Consider the following 21,534-nt stretch of genomic DNA (forward strand, 5'->3'; position numbering starts at 1 on the left):
GACTCCCGTCCTCAGTGATTTTTTTTTATTTTTAACTTTTTTCTAAAACAATTTCCAAATCTAACGTCGTTGTATTTTTATTTTCAAATCTAAGCAAAGTCCGTGGCGTGGCCAAAATACGCTGCCCCGCCACATGCATCGGCGTGGCACGATCTGCCACGTCGGACAATGATTTCAACATGGAAATTCTTGCCGCGCCACTCCCATTGGCCCTGCAGCACGATAGCGCCGCGCCAACCAGAAACTTAGAAAAATTGTATCTTTTTCATACGATCTTGAATGAAGATGATTTTTATATGAAAATTGTAGCTTTCGACGACATCTACAACTTTCTAATTTTGAGTTTTTTAATTAGAGGTCATTAATATGCTAAAAAAATTAAACAATATTTCAGCAGTATATTAATCGCGTACAAGTGCTCGTTCCCTTGGAGAAATCGTATCTCTCTTATATGTTGTCAAATGAAGATACTTTCTATATGAGAGTTGTAGCACTTGACGAGATCTACAACTTTTTAGTTTTGAATTTTTTAATCCGAGGTTATTAAGATGCCCAAAAAATTAAATAAAGTTTCAGCAGTATATTAATCGCGTATGCTCGTCGTTTTAGAAAAATCATATCTTTCTTATATGGTGTCGAATGGAGATATTTTTTATATGAAAGTTATAGCTCTCGATGGTATCTACAAATTTATAGTTTTGAGTTTTTCATTTAATATTACTAAGATATTTAAAAAAATAATATAAAGTTTCAGCAGCATATTAATCATGTACAAGCTTTTTTCGCCTTCGAAAAATCATCTCTCTTTTATACGGTGGCAAAGGAAGATACTTTTTATATAAAAAAGTTATATCTCTCCATGAGATTTACGATTTTATAGTTTTAAGTTGTTTCATTTGATGTCGTTATCTTTTTTTGTACAGTGTCGAATTAAGTTTTTCCATTTAACTTTCTTCCGCTAGGTAGCCACCACTGTGAGGGTCTTGTCTCCGATGGAGGTTTCTCTCTACAACTGGCGATGGACACATGCAGTTGCATAGGATAGAGGCAACATTAGGCGGAGAACCTTCGCCACGGTTGTTACTTGTCTGGGGTCATCCGTTGAGAGCCGCTGAAAGTCCCCCTTGATAGCCGAGGGTTCGTCGGGGCGGCTTGCCGAAGGTGCTCCCCCTCAACACACACTATTACTATCTCACTTACACTTTTATCCTCGTTTTACATAAAAGGTTAATCTAAAGATGGTGAAAGAAATTACTAACGGTAGCCATCGTTAATTATAAATTTGGCGAGGCCTAGTAAACTTCGAATCTTTTTGTTCTTATCTCGTATCTAGGATGCATGCCCTCGCCGCCATCTTCGTTTCACGTGCGCCCGTGCGTACGTCGGAAACGCTGCATCTCCATCCCTAGCATAAAGTTGTAGATCACATTAAGAGATACAACTTTCATATAGAAAGTATCATTTGACACCATATAAGAAAGATACAATTTTTTTAAGACGATAAGCACTTATACGCGATTAATATACTGTTGAAATAATTTTTAATTTTTTTGAGTATCTTAATGACCTCAAACTAAAAAACTCAAAACTAGGAAGTCGTAGACCACGTCGAGAGCTACAATTTTTATATAGAAAGTATCTTCATTTGACACCATATATAAGAGATACAATTTCCCAAGGCGACAAGCACGGGTACATGATTAATATACTGCTGAAACTTTATTTAATTTTTTTTATCATCTTAGTGACCTTAAATTAAAAAAACTCAAAACTAAAAAGTTATATATCTCGTGAGTGCTACAACTTTAATATAGAAAGTATCTTCATTTGACACCGTATGAGAGAGATACGATTTTTCCAAGAAGACAAGCACGTGATACACGATTAATATACTACTGAAACTTTATTTAATTTATTTAGCGTATTAATGATCTTAAATTAAAAAACTCAAAACTAGAAAGTTGTAGATCTCGTCGAGAGTTATAATTTTTATATAAAAATCATTTTCATCCGAGATCATATGAAAAAGATACACTTTTCTAAGAGTTTATCTCACCGCGCCACTCGGTGCTACAGTGCTGCCGTAAGGCGGCTTGTTCGTCGGTTGGTTTCTGGGTTGGTTCAGGTTAGCCAGTGCTAGTTTGTTGTGAGAGTAAAATACTGTTGACTGATTTGGACTAGCTAAAACCAACCAGTGAACAGGCCGAGGATTTCCGCGTATGAAAATCGGTGTTCGACCGTGGTAGATGGTGCCGCGTCGATGCATATGACACGGTAGAGTGTTTTGGCCGTGTCACCGACTTACGACTTAGGCGCGGTTAGATTGAAAAATAAAAAGCAACTGCGTTAGATTTGGCATTTATTTTAGAAAAAAAGTTAAAAAAAAATCTCCTCTGCTCGAAAGTCGCAGCACCATCGCCGCCGCGGCGGCGCCATTGTACTTTTGCGCTTTTCAGTACATATAAATCGGCGAGAGCAAGGAGCATCAGTGGCTTTGGGTTAGATCTGGGGATGGCGGCCATGGGGAAACCTGAGCAGATGGAGGTGCTTAGCCAAGATGCGATAACTGGTATGCTCCCTGTTCGTCCCAGTTTCTTGGTTTCTAGGACGAAGATCGCTGAAATATGTGCATAGATCTGTATTTCCTCCCCTGTGAAGGTTGTGGTTATCAAACCCTTTAATCCTGCTACCTCCCTTCTAAATTGTAAGTCGTTCTGGCTTCCCTGTGCACAAGAATTTTCCCATGCATCTGGATGAGTGCCTAGATGGCAAGCTTACGATTTGGGGTGGAGGCAATAGTTCCTTACAGTTTATTGTTAAGCAAGAGCTTGATTGTCGAGCCTAAGTGGTTTGTGCAGCTGCCCAGCTGCCACTTCATGCCAGTTTCCCTTCTGTATCATGAGTTCATGGCCTATCTGATTTTCAGGTGAGGGGTTGTCCTGTTCGGCTGCTGAAATAAAGCCTGATTCTCACTGCGGCGAAATAGTTGGATCGCAAGTCCAGCTTCCAGAGGTATGGGATAAGATCGAGTAATAGTCTATGTAATTTCAAGTGTGGGAAACAAAAATGTCAGTGTTCACTGCTAGAGCTAGGGAAATTTTGGATTATAGGAATTTGTTGGTCCATCATTCCATCTGATATCCAGTAAACGCCATCAAGTCTGGAGTTCCTTTGCAAGTTAAAGGCTCTGTGTATCCAAGGTGTGATTGTGATCCTCCTCAAGTGGGTATGGTTATGGGGTATGATTTCATCATTAAAAGATGGGGATGCCGGAGGTTATGGGCAGTTAAAAAAACAGTTTAACTGTTAACAAAAAAAGTAAATATGACTACATATTTGGATAGGAATTTCCACATGCTTCACTTCAACAAAGAAAACATTATTGCTACATCTATTTTGCGGTGTTTATTATTTATCTCATGCTTGTGCAGGACATTCTTCATCGGATACACGCCCTTATGCCGATGCGAGATGCTGCTCAGGCTGCCTGTGTGTCTCATGCTTTTCTGCGTTCTTGGAGATGCTATCCCAATCTCATCATTTCTGTTGATTCACTATGCATAAATGAATACGGATCTCGGTATGATGAATTAACAATGGATTTTATCACTAGAGTTGAGCACATTATGCAGAATCACTCTGGCATGGGAGTGAAGGAATTTAGACTACAAAGCTACCCTTGTTCCACTATAGATCCCAGTTATCTTGATCACTGGATTCAAGTTGCCATGACACCTGGGATTAAAGAGTTTGAACTATCATTGTTTGAAATCGGTGACATCAAGTACAGTTTTCCATGTTCTCTTTTATCTAGTGAGAGGGGAAGCTCCATTCAGTCTTTGATGCTTTCTGGGTGTTCTATTCACTCCATGGCACAAGTTGGTTGCGTGAGTAGCCTGACAAATTTAGTTTTGTATTCAGTCGACATCAGTGGCGAGCAACTATTACATTTTCTGTCCAATTCTTGTGCTTTGGAGAAAATTTCCCTTTCCAACTGCAATACTATAATTTGCTTGAAGATACCTTGTCAGCTGCAAAAGCTTAATATCCTGAGCGTGCTGGACTGCCAAATGCTGGAGATGATTGACAGCAATGTCCCAAATCTCTCAACTTTCTCCTGTACAGGACGCCAAATACATATCTCACTAGGACATGCATTTCAAGTGAAGGAAATAAGATTTTCCTGTCACTATTCATCAAACGCACTTTATTATGCTATTACCAAACTTCCATTCATTGCGCCAAATCTCCAAACTCTATCTCTGTCAACCAGTGATGAGGTCAGTTTTATGCTTGCTAATTAATCCATTTTTTATGAAAGCAAAGTGCCATAGAATAGTTGTATGTTTGCAGTACTCAATAAATCATATTTTGCTCATGACTAACCTTTGGGCATCTCTGTCTTCAGACTATCAATACACCAATGACGTTAGGCAAATTCCTCCAGCTGAAGTACTTGGAGATTACATTGTGTGCTACAAATTTTTCTCCGGACTATGACTTTAGCTCCCTGGTATCTTTTCTTGATGCATCTCCCACCTTGGAGACATTGATCATACGTGTAAGTCTTCATTTACCTCTGAAAAGCTGCCCATGATGAAAACCGAATTAGCAATTATCCGTGGTAATATATACTTTTGAAATGTATTTATATGACAACAACAATAATATCCTTCACCTAACTAAAGAATTGGCAAGATGTGAACCGGCCATGTTCCTGTTTCTGAACTTAGCTGGCTCAGATTGAGAAACCTGACAGTTCAGATTTTTCTATTTCTCAAATGTACAGAAGATCTACATATCATTTCATTAATAAGAGAGGAGATAAACACAAGAGTGGAGAGAAAACTCTCGCCCACCCAAAGACACACCCAGACACATGCTTACAGAAATACACCCAAACACAAAAGGAAAAACTAAGAAAGACAGTCTCAACCAAGAGAGGGAAAAAAACAGAACAGGAGACCAGAAACTCCAGAACTAAAAATCACATAACCACATTAAGCTCCTGGAGATCTTTCTCTTCGGCCGAGCACCAGAGGACACACTCATCTGCAACTGCATGTAAGATTGTCCAGACATTTGGCATTGTCTTATTAAAATCACATTCATTCCAGTGCTTCCAGATTTCCCATGCTGCTATAACGATGAGTGTGTTGAGTCCTTTCCTGATTTCCTTTGGCAAATTCTTGATTGCCTGGTCGGGTTCAGCTTTCTAGCACAAGGCATTTGAAAAAGTGGAAACCATGTATTACTTGCTGATTGGGAACTGGATTTTACTTGTTGCTGGATATTTCCTTAGCCATGGTTGTTACAAGTGAATTACATGTTTGTGGCGAAGATTGGTGTATCCAGTCTAACTGAACCTTCTAGTTATCATGGAAGAGACACTGACTTTATTATTCCTGTGCAGATTTCTCTGCCAACCATTAGGCCCGATTCGATTCTCGAAGATCCTGATGGTGATTCCTCACAACTACAATGCCCCTCAGAATGCTACCATGACAACCTCAAGAATGTGATGATAACAGGGTTTTGCTCCGCAAAGAGCATGGTCGAGCTCACCATCCACATTATGCAGAAAGCAAGGTCACTAGACTGCCTTACGTTAGACACTACCCGTGGCCATGACAGGAGGTTTGCCAACATTGATAGGTGCTGGCCACTCAATGAGGAGGCACTTGTAGAGGCTGGAAAGGCTCGTGTTGCCATTGAAAGATACATTGAGGAGAGAGTGCCCCCATCTGTGAACCTGAAGATTATCGAGCCGTGCAGCAAGTGCACATACAGATAAACAGTGGAGGTTCACATGAATAAAGCCCCTATGTGCACGGATGTAATGTTTTGACGTTTTGTTGACTTCTTAAAAGACACTAAACTCTGCACCCTTGCCGGATAGATTGCCCAACAGTACTATTTATCTACATGCCTTTCTCATAAGTTTTGTGGTCATATCGTAATACTGTGTATGATGAAAGAATGTGAGATTCTTGTAGCGTTTATCAACAGAAAAGGAAGGCACTGAAGCTTTCGAGTTAGCATTGGATAGTGCAGATGAGTTTTCTCCCCCCTGGAATATGCTTGAAGTTCGTTTGGATCCTGCAATATGGTAACTTCATATTTCCTATAATCTACTTCCTCCATTTCAAATTATAAAATGTTTTGAGTTTTCTAGATATATAGTTTTTCTATGCATCTAAATATATGATTTGTCTCTATACATAGTAAAAATAATGTATCTAAAAAAGTCAAAACGTCTTATAATTCATCTTATAATTGGAATTAATTGGAATGGAGGGAGTAGTTGTTTGCATCACATGATCGGTATCATGGCATTGCTTGGGCGCAGGAAGTAATAATAAGTCCGATGACCTCCCAAGTCCCCCTACCTCTTGTGGTGGCAAAGAAGATGAATTTCGTTAAGGTACAGGGAAGAGGGTCGATATTGCAGGCAATTATTCTTGAGTCTTTTCCTCGTGTGTCATTAAAAATGTTTGCAATTCTATAGGTGCTATTAAAAAAATTGAGCGATCACAGATGTCACTAGTCAGAATTTTGTCTTCACCATTCATTCCACATTCCATTCACATTCCGTTGGCATTTCACGGTTTAGCGGCCCTGATATGTGGGCCCGGCTAGTGAAAATGTCCCTCTCTCCTACCCCTATTCTCTCTCGCATGCTCACACACACACGGAGAGAGGTGGAGGCGGCGGAACGCCCGTCTAAGGCGGCTGGGTGCACGTCGGGAGGTGGACGCGCTCGCAAGGTGAGCTCGCCGCACGTGCACCATTCGCGTTGGCCAAGGTGTGACCGTGCGGGAGCTTGCCCACGTTGGCTAGGTGGTGGCGGCGGCGCCGTGGACGATGGAACGGTGGAACGGGAGATGGAGACCACGGCGAGGCCGGTGCCGGCGGGGTGGTCGCCGCGGTTCGGCACCCAGTAGGGGCCTCCCGGGACGACGATATTGTACACGCGGGGGCGCTGGCCTTGTTCCGCGAGATGCGTGAGCTTGCTCGCCGACGAGTACACCTTTCCCGCCGCTACTCCACTCCACGACGCTCCTGCTGGGATCGCTCGGGGTCGGTCCTTGCACGCCGCCACAGTTCGCCGCGAGCTCCACCCGTTCTGCATCCCATTTCATGTGGACGACCCTCATTGTCGAGTATGCGCAGAACGACCGTGGCAGTAGTCGCTCAAGGTCTACGTCGATATGGTCCGATCCGAGTACAAGCCAGACTACGTGACCTTCATCGATGTGCTCTTTCGCGTGGAGGCGATGCGGGAGCCAGTCCGAGGAGAGCAACAGGGAGATGTCCGTGGAGGTGTCCAGGCCTACAGGGCCACAGCCAAGCGTACTGACGGTGAGACGGGGCACTAGTGGGATGGAGTGCAAAATGGCCATTTCATCCATTTGTTTAACACGAACAGAAGGGCATCGAGAAAAAAAGAAAAAAAAAGTTTGGAATTGTGACATCTACTACTAACTCTTTATAATAGCACGTATGAAATTGAAATTTTTTTTAATTGCACACGGGAAAAGAATTTCTTCTACGTGTTTCGTTCACCTCCTCGAGAGTCCACTTACACTTACACGCGGGCCCCGCCAACTTTATGAACGCACCGCCCTCCCCGCTTTCCCACCCCCACGGCTCTTGCCTCTTATCCCCAGCCGAAAATGGACGCCACCACCGCCGCGGCTGTGAGGCGCCTCCTCCTCCCGCTCCGCGCCCTTCCGCCGGCGCCGCCGCGGGGCGCGGCGGTCTCCGCGCGCCCCCGGCGGCGATTCCGGGCCGCCCCGGCGCGCGCGTCGCTGGACAGCGCCGCGGTCCTGCTCGACGCCGCGGCCGCGGTGGCCGCCGGTGGGACAGGTTACTCGCAGGCGAGCTATTACACATCGCTGGGGCTCTTCGTTCTCTCCGTGCCGGGGCTGTGGTCCCTCATCAAGCGCTCCGTCAAGTCCAAGGTCCCGGATCCATCCCTGTGCCCCTCTCCCCTCTTCCGGTCCATCCTCGTTTTCCGTTGCTTGTTGCTCGCCCCCGCACTCGCGCTCGTCGCTGCTCCGAGCTAGTGCGCGCTCGCGCGCGAGCACGAGTGCCCTGTGAGCAGGGCGCGCACCACACGCACGCCTGTGTGCGCTGTTCTCGTGCCACACTTGATCGTCAGCGTACAGTAACTCCGAGTAGATGCACCCGTACCTGCTGAATCGGGTAATTCTGGCTCCTGGATGAGCTTATCTTGTGTCTCGGCGAGCTTACACACGGGTTTGAGCTTCTGTGATTAGCTTTGATGCAGGTTTCGTTCTTCCTTCTTTTCGAGATGTGACTGCTAGTGCTCTGTGATGTGGGTAGTGGTAGTGGAGTGGACTTGTGTCGGCAAAAGATGATATACCTTCTTCTTTTCTTATTTGATTTGCATGGTCCAAGATGCCACCGCCACGTCCGATAGGGACCGCACTGCATTGCATAATTAAAAATTTTTAGTTGTCCTCTTGATGGCAATTGGCAAAGTTGTTTTATCACAAACAGTTTCATATTGAGTAAACTATACCTGCTAGTTCAGAGGTTTATGTGGGTTTCTTGAACCCCATTTTTTTGGGTTCTTGACCAAAATTCAGCAGCACTGTTTGTCATGTATGCCAAATTGGTGGATGCAGATTGTGCAAAAGACATTTATCAAAGAGGAAGGGCAGTTGATGGCGCCAAATCAGGTGGCTGGAGAGATCCTGTCGTTCTTCACACGCAACAATTTCACCGTCTCAGACCGTGGGGAGGTCATCACGTAAGTTGCATGCTAGCTTGTGTCCTGCTGCAGTAATACATAGTTTGGCTATGCTTTTCTCTTTATGAAACAAAACTCTACTTAGGTTAGATTTAGCTATGTTGTGTCTTGATTCTACTGCCAAGCTAACTCTAAGTTCGCATCAATCCCCATCTTAGTGTTGGACACAGTAATTTGGTGTTTCAAACACCAAAATTTGTTTTCATCGTAATAGGAGTATGCAAATGAGTAGTACGGTGGTAGTGTAGCCGCTTAGCAGCTTGCGCCGTCACCAGTGTGTTCCATAGTGTGAAACTGCAGTTCACAGTGTTTCTGTAATGTAATCCAGCACAAGCTCATGGATTTTCTCCTACATGGGAAATTGGGAATACCTTATAAGCTGAACTGAGGTATATTTTGCTTCTGAACCAGATTTGAGGGCACAATGATACCAAGCAGAGGGCAGGCGGCGCTGCTAACCTTCTGCACCTGCATTAGCCTTGGGAGTGTTGGGCTCGTTCTATCAATCGCTGTACCAGAAGGCGGCAACAACTGGTTCTGGCTTATGACCCTAAGCCCCTTGGCGTATGTCTATGATACTTAACTCCCAGCAATTCTGAATGGATCTTCCAGTACAAATGTAGTAACTGACCCTTCATGAGGTCCAGGGGAGTGTACTACTGGACAAAAGCATCAAGGAAAGAAGAGATCAAGGTCAAGATGATCCTATCCGATGATGGGAATGTATCCGAGATCCTTGTGCAGGGTGATGACGTCCAAGTTGAACAGATGAGGAAGGAGCTCAAGTTCAGCGAGAAGGGGATGATATATGTGAAGGGCATCTTTGAGACATGACTGGGAGTTTGATATCTGTGAGTGAACAGTCGAGACGAGTCTTTGCTGCAACGGAAACTGCGGAACTCAGGTAAGGAAATTAATGCAAATTGGACGGGCAAATCTGTACCTTGGCTTATAAAGGAAAAAGAAGTGATCTTCATACGGGATTTGATTATTGTAAGTGTTGCCAGTATGAGGATAGTTAATGTATGAACTCAAACTAATGACTTTGTAAAAAGTTGATGAGAAGCACCTTTCTGAGCATGAAAATACTAGCCCTTTAACGGGAGAAAGAATTAACTGGAAATTTGGCCGCTGCGCATAGGAGGTTCAATTGGCACCCAGGATTGCAAGTTTGCTCTCCATGTTGCAATTGGGAAGGTCTTGCATATTATTTGTTTATTTTTGCGACCCAGGTAATATTGAGTATGAGGAGGTTTGTTTTAATCTTTTCTTGCTTGTGCATCTGATGTGAAGGGATCGCTTCTGTTCTGGAATGGTCTGTTCTTGCCATCCTGTTAGCTATATTATTATGTGGAGTTAATTTCACAAAACTACAACTATTTATGACATCATAATAAAGGAACTACAACTTCGTGTAGTCATTTTCGCAAAATTACAATAACTTTGACCCCTGGTACTTCCTTGGTCGCAAATGTGATGTTTTGGTGTTAAATCAATCAGTATCTATTTGTTTTTGGTGTTAAGTCAATCAGTCACAAAATATGTGATGATTTGGTGTCGTCATAAGTCATTCTTTCAAAAAGAATTGACCGCAAAATAGTTTTATGTGTTGAGTTTGAATGTTTCAAAGTAAAAATATATATATTTGCTATGTTTTATAGAATTTTTATGATAAAATGTAGTGGTCAATATGTGGAGTGGTTGACTATCACTTATTTTATGACTGATATCCAGGCGGTCTCAATCCAAAACCTGTGAGATAGTTTTCACGAGTCATATAGACAATAGATGGACGAGAGTGGATGAGATAAGAATAGTTGTCTAATTATATTATTTAAAAAATAATAACATCTAATTATACACTACTACCTCCGGACCATTTTATCTGGCACACATACGCATATCAAGATTCAAACTTTAAAAACTTTGACCAATAATTAGGTTAATAATTTTTAACTATTATAATACAAACTTTGTATGATTAGATTTATAAGGAATTATACTATCCAATAATTATAAGTTTATAAGCATAAATAATATAATATAAAGCAAATGAATGGTCAAAGTGTACTCTAGGAGACCGTATTATTCTAACTTGCGCCAGATAAAATGGATCGGAGGGAGTAATAAACATGCAATAACACTAATTTTGTGATGAAAATCACTGATTAAAAATAAAATATGTTAATTAGCACTACTACTATCCTAATTGGCACACAAAAACGTGCATTGATCAATATATTAGCACTTATCAAAACTAATCTTGTCATCATATTTACTAATTAATAATTAATGTAACATACTAATAATCCTTAATTTATTCACTGATATCAAAGATTATAAAACATAGATAAGCTCCTCTGCCAGTTTTTTTGGTGACCACTGTATTCAACATCTAGTAGGAATATTCCATGTGATGGATCTCTATATTCAGCTAACATGGCCTATTTGTAATGCGCATGAATGCAAAACAAAGAAATGGAAAAACAAACAGGAATAGAATAGAGAGAAAAATAAAAAACTATATAATTTCAAAACACAGGAATAGAAACTTTGGCGTGTTTGGATTGTCGGAAAATAGGAATATCGCATGTGTCCAAGAAGAGTTTCAGGCTTCAGAACTTGAGAAAACATTACAAAAAGTTTTCCTCTGGGTTTCTTTGTGGTGCTTTGTTTTGTGGAGCAACGTCAGGCTTGTGAAGCAAAATGAGTCTTTTCCCTAGAAAGGAATGCATATTTCCTTTGTTTCAAATAGCAAGTCGAAGATAAAAAAAATAAGTTGAGAAAAAACTTTCCTAAAAAGTTTATCGCTTTGTTTTTTTCTTGAGAAATCCTTGATTCTAAATAAGGCCAATTTCCATCCAACCAAAGTACCAACGGAGTTGCTAGCGCCTGGACGTCCGATCCAGGCGTTTAGCGTTGGACAGTGCAAATTCCCGATGAAACATTAATATGCGAACAAAAAAATCCCGCACCTCACCATGTTATTTGTACGCCCGCCCGCACGCCTGACACACCCCCTAGACGCTTGACCCGCCCCCATCCACGCACCCCCCATCCGTTCGCCCCATCACCTCCGCCCCGTCGTGCCCCCGCCCGTTGGTTCTCAGCACGCCCTGCGCCACATCCGCCGACCATCGGCTCACCGCGCCCCATTCCCTGGCGCTCGCTGACTCCCTAAACAGCATGAAACACTTAATGCAACATACGTCTGAAAACAGATGAAACATCTGAAACATACACTTGTAACATATGTGTGAAAACATATGCAACATCCAAATAGAGTAATAGACCACTTGCAACATGAAAACACTTGCTACAACAGAAGACTGAAGCAGATGAAATATTTTGGAACATACTGTTGCAACATATGTGTGAAAACATACACAAAATCCAGATGAAAACGATTGCAACATACGTCTGGAAACAGATGAAACATTTTGAACAAACGCTCTGAAACATTTGCAACATCCCCCGATCTATTTTTGCAACATTCATATGAAAGAATTGCACATACATATGAAACACCTGAAACATACATACGCAACATAGGGGAGGGGAAGGTTGTGCCCGTCGTCAGGGTCGAAGACAGCGGCGAGCGGCTGTGCGTGAGCACCAGTGCCACCAGTACCGGGCTAGGCTCGACGCGACGGTGGGGGATAGGGAGCGAGGAGCGCCCAAGGCTGCTGGGGTGGAGGAAGCTTAGTCGCTTGGGTGAGAGAGGGCACCGCCGGTGGTGGGGAGGGTGCCTCGCCGGGGTTGGGGAGAGCTGCCCGCTCCCCTGCAACACCGTCACGCCACCTCCATAGATCTGCGACATCGAGAGGCTCCCGGTGGGTGAAGACACCTGGGTGGAAGAGGAGGATGCCGGGCTAGGCGAGGCGATAGAGGGATAGAGCGGAGCATCACGGAAGCACCAAGCACTGGAGAGAGGAGCTCGTTGGCAGGCGGCGTGTGTGGAGTGAAGCGGAGTGAGGCGATTCGGCCAGGAGGCAAGCAACGCGTACGGTAGTGAGATAATTTTTTTTCCAACAAGGTAGTGAGATAAATTTGTGAGGCACATCACGTGAAGAGGAGTCGCTGGCGTCGCAAGCAGTAGCATTATCGAAGTACCAAACGCATCCCAAGTCAGGCTATCCACACCGGGCACCGCTAACACAGCCCTGCAGCACGCGGTGGCGTACCACGTGCTCGCACCGTGCGCCTGCAAACGGCTCTATAGCACGCGCGCGCGCCAGCTCACCGCTACTTCCAGCGTACCGGCCGCACAACACGCTAAACACTGTAGTGGAGAGAGAGTTGGTGAGAGAGAGAAATGGGGAGGGAGGGGAATAAAATATGGAATAGTGGGTATAGAGTATAGAATAGAGATAACATGAGTACGGAAGAAATGGATATAAAGTAGAGAATCTCGATGACTTGGATAGAATATTCTAGAATATGGAAATAGAGGGTGACGAGTGCGGATAGCCTCAAAATCCCGCCTCCGGTACTGACAAGTGGCCCCGCCAGTCCAACTTGATCCAGGTACGTCATCCGCTGACACATCCGCCGGCACGACGCGCTGGCCCACAGTCAGCCACCTAGCTTCATCCGGTCGTACTCGTGAGTCGTGACGCTTCCCATCCCCCCCCTGCGACCCTGCCGGCCTGCCCCCACTCTCCCACTCCAGATCTCCTCGTCCACCCCGTCGCCGTTGTCTTCCTCCTCTCCGGCCGGCCGATGCGTCCCAAACCCTAGCCACCCCGTCGCAAAACCCTAGATCCCGCCGCCGCCGGCATGGATCCCTCCTCCGGATCCGCGTCCCGCCACGGTCGCCTCCTCATCTCGCCGTCGCTCTCCACCCCGACCTTCTCCACCCGCTCCCCGTCCCCCTCACCCTCACCGGCCGCGTCCCCCGCGCCGCACCACCACCATGAGCGCCGCAACTCCACGTCCTCCCCGAAGCCCCTGGTCCCCTTCCCGGCCTCCTCTTCCGCCAGCAGGCCCCGCTCCTCCTTCGGCGGCGCGGGGCCCCGCGGCGCCGCGGCGGCGGCCTCGGCCTCGGGCCCGTCGTTCGCCCACAACACGCGCCTCGCGGCGGCGCTGGTGCCCGCCGCGGCTTTCCTTCTCGACCTTGGCGGGCTCCCCGTCTTCGCCGTCCTCGCCATCGGCCTCGCGGCGGCGTACCTCCTCGACGCGCTCCAGCTGCGCCAGGGCGCCTTCTTCACCGTCTGGGCGGCGCTGCTCGCGGCCGATGTCGCCTTCTTCTTCTCCGCCTCGCTATCGTCTGCTGCCGCCGCCTCGCTGCCGCTCACCGTCCTTGCACTGCTTCTCTGCGCCGAGACCTCCTTCCTCATTGGCGTCTGGGCGTCGCTGCAGTTCCGATGGATCCAGCTCGAGAACCCGACCATTGTTGCTGCCCTTGAGCGGTTGCTCTTTGCCTGTGTGCCCATCGCCGTGCCTGCCCTCTTCACGTGGGCTCTCGTATCTGCGGTCGGCATGGCCAATGCATCCTACTACTTTGCCGCGTTCTGCATGGTGTTCTACTGGCTGTTCTCCATACCCCGTCCGTCTAGCTTCAATAGCCGGAAGCAGGATGCTCCAATGCTGGACAGTGATGGCATTCTTGGCCCCTTGGAGAGCTGTGTGCATTCTCTGTATGTGCTGTTCGTGCCGGTGTTGTTCCATGCTGTGTCCCATCATGCCACACTCTTCACATCGTGGGCCAGCGTGTGTGAATTGCTGCTGTTGTTCTTCATACCGTTCTTGTTCCAGCTTTATGCTTCCACTCAGGGTGCACTGTGGTGGATCACCAGGGATGCACGCACAATGGACCAGATAAGAATCGTGAATGGGTTTGTTGCACTGGTCGCAGTGGTGCTTTGCCTTGAGGTGCGAGTTGTGTTCCACGCGTTTGGAAGATACATTCATGCTCCACCACCGCTGAATTACCTGCTTGTAACGGTCACGATGCTTGGTGGCGCTTTGGGCCTTGCAGCACATGCTGCAGACAAGGTTGGGGATGCTGCTAGCTCAGTGGCTTTTACAGGGTTGGCAGTGCTAGTCAGTGGAGCAGGAGCTGTAGTCATTGGATTCCCCATGATGGTATGTTGCAGTCTCATTTATGCAATTGGTATCTGCTTATGTGACATTTTGATTTGTTAAAGCTAATGCATGTTGCATGCTATGTTGAACCAAAAAATGTAGTTCTTTGAAATTCATCTTGTATTGTGAAGTCGATATAAGGCTTTGGACTTTTACTAACAATAACTACTGCTTCTGGTCTTGTATGGTACATTTGAGTTTCTCTTCGTTGTCTCTACTCCACATATTTTAGACTAGTTCTACATCAGGTATTAGTAGTAGTGCTTAGATAAATTAGTCAAGGGGCTATTGCCCTTATCATTAGGTTAGTACTGCCATTGCTGTCTGTCCATTTTATGTCACATTTGTTACACTATAGATACAGTATGGTTAAACAGTTCTATTAGACTTTACACCAATGATGTGTTTGCTATTTTTCTTGTCTCTTTATATTGTTGAGGATCTAAGTTCTTATGTTCAATTGGTTCTTGAGCAGCAATATCTTTTAAATTTTAATATCATTAGCTCACAATAGTTTTTTCGTGGATGAATCTGGCAGTTGTCTATGTAGTGAGATCATTATGGTTTGGATCATCTTCAAAAGTTCTGACCACCAAACTGAAGCAACACAGCTTTTTGAAGCTTTTGCTTGATTTATGCCAAATTTTGACATGGATAAATTGAGTAAATTTCACAAACTACACGATTTTTTTATCACAAAACTACAATTTTAAAAGCTAGTTGCATATAACTACACTCTATTGAAACCAATATTGCAAAACTACAGTTTCTAAGATTAACTTCACAAAAATACACTTCAATTGTCAATTCATATAAAAAACTACACATTTATTGTCATTACACATTGCAAAATTTCAGTAGCCTTTAAAAGCATAGTTTTGTGTAATTGGTTCCCAGAGGTGTACTTTTGTTTTTGTACCTATTTCAATGAAAATGTAGTTTTAGAAAACTGTTTCTACTTTCTATGAAGTGTAGTTTTGCGATGATTTTCCAATCATTGTGTAGCTTTGTGGGTTAACTGCAGTATAGAAACTATAGATACCGTTACTCATATTTGAATGAGAATAAATTGTGGTATTGTGCGGCCATATATGCTCATACTTGATAGTACTTGACCATTGCTGTTGGTAGATGCTCATCAATTATATATTACATGTTTTAACAATTGTTGTTGTTCTTGTTTGCTTTGACCTAACTCTTGCATTTTTGTTTGAAATGCTGTAGCTGAGTACCTGAACACTTGCACTGTTATGCCCTTATAATCCCTCAACTTGTGTCATCCTCACCACAATATCTCAATGATGTTGTTGCTTAGTACTTGAATCATGGCTGTGCGAAGCTAGTGAGTTCCTTGGCACGGGTCAAGGTTTTTGAATGCTACAGTGCTGCCAATTCTTTCAAACCTTATTTAGATTATATTAAATATCTATTGCATAAATACTGCAAAACTATGTTGTAAAATTAGTTAGATCTGTGCTTGTTGATATTTGCCCCTGTGCAGGAGTTCTAACGGGCACATATGAATAAAATGCTATCATGATCCATGATACCCTTTAAGATGGGTTTCTGTTAACGAGGAGAGAAAGAATGCACTCTATTGTTTCTTGTCAAACTCTTTAGATACTTAAATTTCATATTAAAGAAGTACAAGAACAACATGAGTATCTAATCAAGTAGAGTTGTGGAATAGCAGACTTTTGTTGAACAGAGAGAAGTCCCTTTGCATGGTGAGTTATAGGATGGAATGGTCTCATTGGAGGTATAAAGGTGGCAGTGGTATAATGCACATGTCTTGTTGCAACCAATCGTGCTTTACTAGCAACCCTGTCCTGAATCTTGCAACATTTTCTACCAGTTATTTTTGTTTGCACATCAACAGATAGTTGTGTATAATGCCTTTTTGTTAATTCTTTTGCAGTTTCTGCCACTGCCGATGATTTCTGGCTATTATGTTGCAAGGTTCTTTACTAAGAAAAGCTTGTCATCATACTTTACCTTTGTGGCACTTGCAAGCTTGATGGTCCTTTGGTTTGTGGTGCACAATTATTGGGATCTGAATATTTGGCTTGCTGGTATGCCATTGAAGTCCTTCACAAAGTATGTTGTTGCAGCTGTCATCATGGCAATGGCTGTTCCTGGTTTGGCACTTCTCCCAACAAAACTTCGCTTTCTTCTGGAACTGGGTCTTATTGGTCATACATTGTTGCTATGCTACATCGAGAACCGATTGTTCAACTATGCCTCCATGTATTACTATGGATTTGAAGATGATATCATCTATCCTAATTATATGGTTTTTATTACAACCTTTTTGGGCTTGGCTCTTGTAAGAAGATTATATGTGGATCAGAGACTAGGGCCCAAAGCTGCTTGGATTTTAACTTGCCTATATTCATCAAAATTAGCAATGCTGTTTATGACATCAAGATCAGTTATATGGGTCTCAGCTGTTCTGCTACTTGCTGTTACCCCCCCTTTACTTCTTTACAGGTATTTTCTTAAAATCTGGTGTTTTGATAGAAACACCAACAAAAATTTTGTTCTGCAAATTTTTGTTGATAAATTCTTCTTGCTTGTGACTTTCAGAGACAAGTCCAAAGGAGCTTCTAAGATGAAAGTCTGGCAAGCTTATTTCCATGCATCTGTCATAGCGTTTTCTGCCTGGCTCTGTCGGGAAACAATTTTTGAAGCTTTACAGTGGTGGAATGGAAGACCTCCTTCAGATGGTTTGTTACTGGGTTCATATATTCTGTTGACAGGAGTTGCATGCATTCCAATAGTCGGTCTCCATTTCCCACATGTTCAGGTAGTTGTTTGTTACCTTCGTTCTTGTTAAAAAGGCTAATCATCCTACTGCTTACAACATATTAGTTGTTGTGATATTTCTATGCTGTTATCGTTTTATTCTCAAGCAATATTTTGTGAAGGGTTGTTCATTTCCAGAGTTTTAGCATGATGTTAGGTGTTCTTACAATGGATAATTTACTCATTTTTTACACTAGGAATCTATAGATGTGTTTAGAGGGCATGCAACTGGACTTGCAGTCATATTTAGTGTCAGACTGTGAGAGCATGCATATTTTTAGGACCACATGGCTAAATTGATAGAGGCAAGGTCAGACTAAAATGTATCAAGATCTCACTTGCAATGTGGAATATCAAACCTATCTTGCTTCCCTGGTAATTTATGAACTTTGCAAATTTAAAGAAGAAAAGATTTAGTTTACTTCATGGGATGCATTAACTTTGAACTGAAAACAGAGCCTAATGGTTTCAAAGTTTGGCCATGTATGGTCTGAATTGCTGACATTATTTTGTTAACTTGAAAGCGATAATCATTTCATTCGATGGATTATATTTTACCATTACTGAAGAGTTTTCAAATGATCAGGATGTGAGTTTTATAACGCTAAAAGATATGCTTTGCCTGAAATGGCTGTGATGCATGCAACAACATATAATTATGGATTTGGGACACCATAATTCAAAATTTGAACTTTTTTTGGACTATCATTTATCTCTGGAATTTTAGTTATGTAATTCCCAATTGTGGTTTTACTTTAACCAACCATAAGAAATAGTCCTAGTAGCTTCTGTTTCTTTGGAGTGTTATTAAGTTATATTCGTTCCAGTTGGATTCAAGTGTCATTTGAGCTGAGAACCAAATGATCAAGAAACACTGACGTTCAATTCAGTCCTTCCACTGATACCCCTTTTAATATGATTGCATGCTATAGTTAACACAAGCTCTGCATTATTGCTTGCTCCAGCACAAAATAGTATGATTTGAAGTGAACCGCATGTTCACTGCTGTGTGCTCCTTGGTTAGTGGAGTGAACTCTGAAACACAACTTAAAACTGATTGCAGGGAGTATGGCCCACATATTTCTGATTCCTGTCAATGAAAAGGAATAAATTTTTTTTGCCTCTTGTTTCTGTAATTGAATTTGATTCCTCTTTACCGAAATGCATCTTCAAGTTAAAGATTGAACCATACCTCCTGTTTTTAGTACTTCCGTTTACCCTCTCTTATGCTACTTTTTGCTCTATACCTGTCTACATCTTACAAATTCTTTGTTGCTGCACCAATTGATTATAGTTTCAATATTTCCTTGCAGTCAGCGAAGAGATTCCTGGTCCTTGTTGTGGCTACAGGCCTTCTCTTTGTTGTTATGCAGCCTCCTATTAAGCTATCATGGGTATACCGGTCGGATTTTATCACAGCAGCACATTTATCTGATGATGACATTTCAATATATGGGTTTGTAGCATCTAAGCCCACATGGCCGTCATGGCTGCTCATCGCAACTGTGGTACTTACACTAGCAGCAGTTACATCCATCATCCCAGTGAAGTATGTTGTTGAGTTGAGGGCTTTGTATGCAGTGGCAGTTGGGATTACACTAGGCATCTACATATCTGTTCAGTACTTCTTCCAGGCAGTTGTTCTGTATCCCCTTCTTGTAGCAACAATTGTCTCAGCGGCAGTCTTTGTCGTATTCACGCATCTTCCTTCTGAATCGAGCACAAGGGTTTTGCCATGGGTGTTCTCTTTCTTGGTAGCTTTGTTCCCAGTCACCTATCTGCTTGAAGGACACTTAAGATCCAAAAGTTTTGCAGATGAGGATGAAGCAGAGAAGTTCACCAACATGTTGGCTATAGAAGGTGCTAGAATGTCACTTTTGGGTCTCTATGCTGCTATCTTCATGATTATTGCATTAGAAATCAAGTTTGAGCTGGCTTTGCTATTGCGTGAAAAGGCTGCAGACAGAGGTATGCATGGTCCATCTAGTCGGAGTTCTGCCTTCCCACCAAAAGCAAGGCTGCTCCAGCAACGAAGAGCTCATGCTGCACCAACATTCACCATCAAGCGGTTGGCAGCAGAGGCAGCATGGATGCCTGCTATCGGCAATGTTTCTACTGTGCTGTGTTTTGGCATCTGCCTGGTTCTAAATATAACACTCACTGGTGGCTCGAACCGTGCTATTTTCTTCCTGGCGCCCATCCTTCTGCTCTTGAACCAGGATTCAGATATCTTCGCAGGATTTGGTGATAGGCAGCGCTATTTCCCAGTAACAGTTTCTATTTCTGGTTATTTATTATTGACAGCATTGTATAGGATATGGGAGGAGACTTGGCCTGGCAATGGAGGATGGGCTCTTGACATTGGGGGCCCAGGCTGGCTGTTTGCTGTGAAGAATTTTGCTCTTCTTGTGCTCACTTTACCGAATCACATACTCTTCAACCGCTTCATGTGGGATTATGTCAGACAAACAGATGCCAAGCTACTGCTGACGCTACCTCTCAACTTGCCTTCGATTATAATGACAGACATACTTACTATTCGGGTGTTGGGATTGCTAGGAGCTATGTACTCTCTTGCCCAGTACATGATATCAAGGCGTATAAGAATTGCTGGGATGAGATACATTTGAAATAGGACATCTAACTTTCAAGGTAAATCTGGTACACCTTACCAAATTGCTGCCAGTAGAGTCTGATTTCCTGAAGCCACCTTTCAATGCATCGCTTGCAGGCTGTCACTATACATCAAATTCTTTCAAAGCTCTGGAACGTTGCCTGGTCGGCTCGGAGCAAAATTGTGCCTTGTAGCAGAGAGAAACAAGGGTCGAATGACTTTGCTTTTTTGTACTGAATGAACTGTATACTTAGTGTACGCTAAAGGTGTTGTCGCAGATATAGACATGTTTAACTGCACGTATGAGATGACATCACCGTGGCCCCTTTGAACTTGTGATGACGCAAAGTTTTGCAGGAATGCTATTCGATAAGCCTGAGCAGAAGACTTTGATGTAAGATGCTGATTACGCTTTTTATTTGTTCCAGCTCGTGGGCTTGCTTTTCTGATTCCTGTAAAATTGTGCTTCTGTAAGCCTTGTAGCACTGGGACTGGCTCAGCCTGGAACAGGAACCTGGAACTGGCTCATAGCCTGACATCCATGGTTCGTCTTAAAGCTAGAGGGAATAGTAAAGAAATTTAGCGGGGCCGAACTGGCACAGAAACTGGCTAATATACCACGTCATAGCAGGCTCTGAAATCTAACGATTAATCTTTTTAGGTGCTTGACATTTAGAAAAATGTCTTCTAATATTGCTATATTAATTAATATAATAGCTTAGAAACAATCATTTTAGCTGCTTGACATTTAGAAAAATGTCTTATAATATTGCTATATTAATTAATATAATAACTAGAAACAAAAATAAGTTTTGGGGTCAGAAACGGTTAGGAGACTCGGGCCAAAATATTCAGAGGGAGAGAGGATAGATAAGAATAATGGGCATGTTTGGTTGGGTTCTAAAACTTGCCCAACTAAAATTAAGTCATACCTAATTCTCAAAAAAAAAAAAAAATCATACCTACAAATTTTGGCTATTGATTAATTTACTACTAAAAAATTGCATAATAATTTCTATGGCCAAAGTCATGGTAAAGCTAGAGAAAAGTACTCAATACTATGTTATGGCACTAAATGCATTCATATATTTTTTGACCTATAACTTTAGCAAGCCTAAGTTTTGGCTTAGCCATGATTTTGGTTGGGCAAGTTTTAGAACCCAACCAAGCAGGGCCAATGTCTCGGTTTTGAGGAAGACAAATTAGAGACATTCATGGAGAACTGATTGGGATAAACGCAAGGTAAGGC

At 43.2% G+C, this 21,534-nt stretch overlaps 3 protein-coding genes across 3 annotated transcripts; all 3 read left to right on the forward strand.

The window, feature by feature from the left end:
• Window positions 1-2,362: 2,362 nt before the first annotated feature.
• LOC136485127 (putative F-box/FBD/LRR-repeat protein At4g00315) lies at window positions 2,363-6,080 on the forward strand. The gene is made up of 5 exons (XM_066482069.1): window positions 2,363-2,569; window positions 2,927-3,012; window positions 3,432-4,280; window positions 4,409-4,561; window positions 5,414-6,080. Exons 1-5 carry the CDS (start codon window positions 2,512-2,514, stop codon window positions 5,792-5,794), a joined length of 1,527 nt encoding a protein of 508 aa, XP_066338166.1. The 5' UTR covers window positions 2,363-2,511; the 3' UTR covers window positions 5,795-6,080.
• Window positions 6,081-7,648: 1,568 nt separating this feature from the next.
• On the forward strand, window positions 7,649-9,863 carry LOC136485128 (protein COFACTOR ASSEMBLY OF COMPLEX C SUBUNIT B CCB1, chloroplastic-like). Its single transcript, XM_066482071.1, has 4 exons — window positions 7,649-7,964; window positions 8,655-8,779; window positions 9,191-9,343; window positions 9,427-9,863. The coding sequence occupies exons 1-4, from the start codon at window positions 7,677-7,679 to the stop codon at window positions 9,611-9,613; spliced, it is 753 nt and encodes a 250-aa protein (XP_066338168.1). The 5' UTR covers window positions 7,649-7,676; the 3' UTR covers window positions 9,614-9,863.
• A 3,556-nt stretch (window positions 9,864-13,419) lies between these two features.
• On the forward strand, window positions 13,420-20,650 carry LOC136486873 (uncharacterized). Its single transcript, XM_066483934.1, has 5 exons — window positions 13,420-14,866; window positions 16,785-17,356; window positions 17,453-17,672; window positions 18,985-20,323; window positions 20,403-20,650. Exons 1-4 carry the CDS (start codon window positions 13,559-13,561, stop codon window positions 20,299-20,301), a joined length of 3,417 nt encoding a protein of 1,138 aa, XP_066340031.1. The 5' UTR covers window positions 13,420-13,558; the 3' UTR covers window positions 20,302-20,323; window positions 20,403-20,650.
• The last annotated feature ends 884 nt before the right edge of the window (window positions 20,651-21,534 follow it).

The sequence above is a fragment of the Miscanthus floridulus genome, chromosome 10 (genome assembly GCF_019320115.1).
Source record: "Miscanthus floridulus cultivar M001 chromosome 10, ASM1932011v1, whole genome shotgun sequence".
NCBI classification, from domain to species: domain Eukaryota; kingdom Viridiplantae; phylum Streptophyta; class Magnoliopsida; order Poales; family Poaceae; genus Miscanthus; species Miscanthus floridulus.

Excerpts from the sequence above, each read along its gene's own strand:
- LOC136485127 (XM_066482069.1), top strand. The coding sequence starts at position 2,512 with ATGGCGGCCATGGGGAAACCTGAGCAGATGGAGGTGCTTAGCCAAGAT. Across the intron at positions 2,570-2,926 it reads TAGCCAAGATGCGATAACTG|GTGAGGGGTTGTCCTGTTCG; the intron begins GTATGCTCCCTG and ends TCTGATTTTCAG. Across the intron at positions 4,281-4,408 it reads CTCTGTCAACCAGTGATGAG|ACTATCAATACACCAATGAC; the intron begins GTCAGTTTTATG and ends CTCTGTCTTCAG.
- LOC136485128 (XM_066482071.1), top strand. The coding sequence starts at position 7,677 with ATGGACGCCACCACCGCCGCGGCTGTGAGGCGCCTCCTCCTCCCGCTC. Across the intron at positions 7,965-8,654 it reads AGCGCTCCGTCAAGTCCAAG|ATTGTGCAAAAGACATTTAT; the intron begins GTCCCGGATCCA and ends TGGTGGATGCAG. Across the intron at positions 9,344-9,426 it reads ATGACCCTAAGCCCCTTGGC|GGGAGTGTACTACTGGACAA; the intron begins GTATGTCTATGA and ends CATGAGGTCCAG.
- LOC136486873 (XM_066483934.1), top strand. The coding sequence starts at position 13,559 with ATGGATCCCTCCTCCGGATCCGCGTCCCGCCACGGTCGCCTCCTCATC. Across the intron at positions 17,357-17,452 it reads CCCCCTTTACTTCTTTACAG|AGACAAGTCCAAAGGAGCTT; the intron begins GTATTTTCTTAA and ends TGTGACTTTCAG. Across the intron at positions 17,673-18,984 it reads TCCATTTCCCACATGTTCAG|TCAGCGAAGAGATTCCTGGT; the intron begins GTAGTTGTTTGT and ends ATTTCCTTGCAG.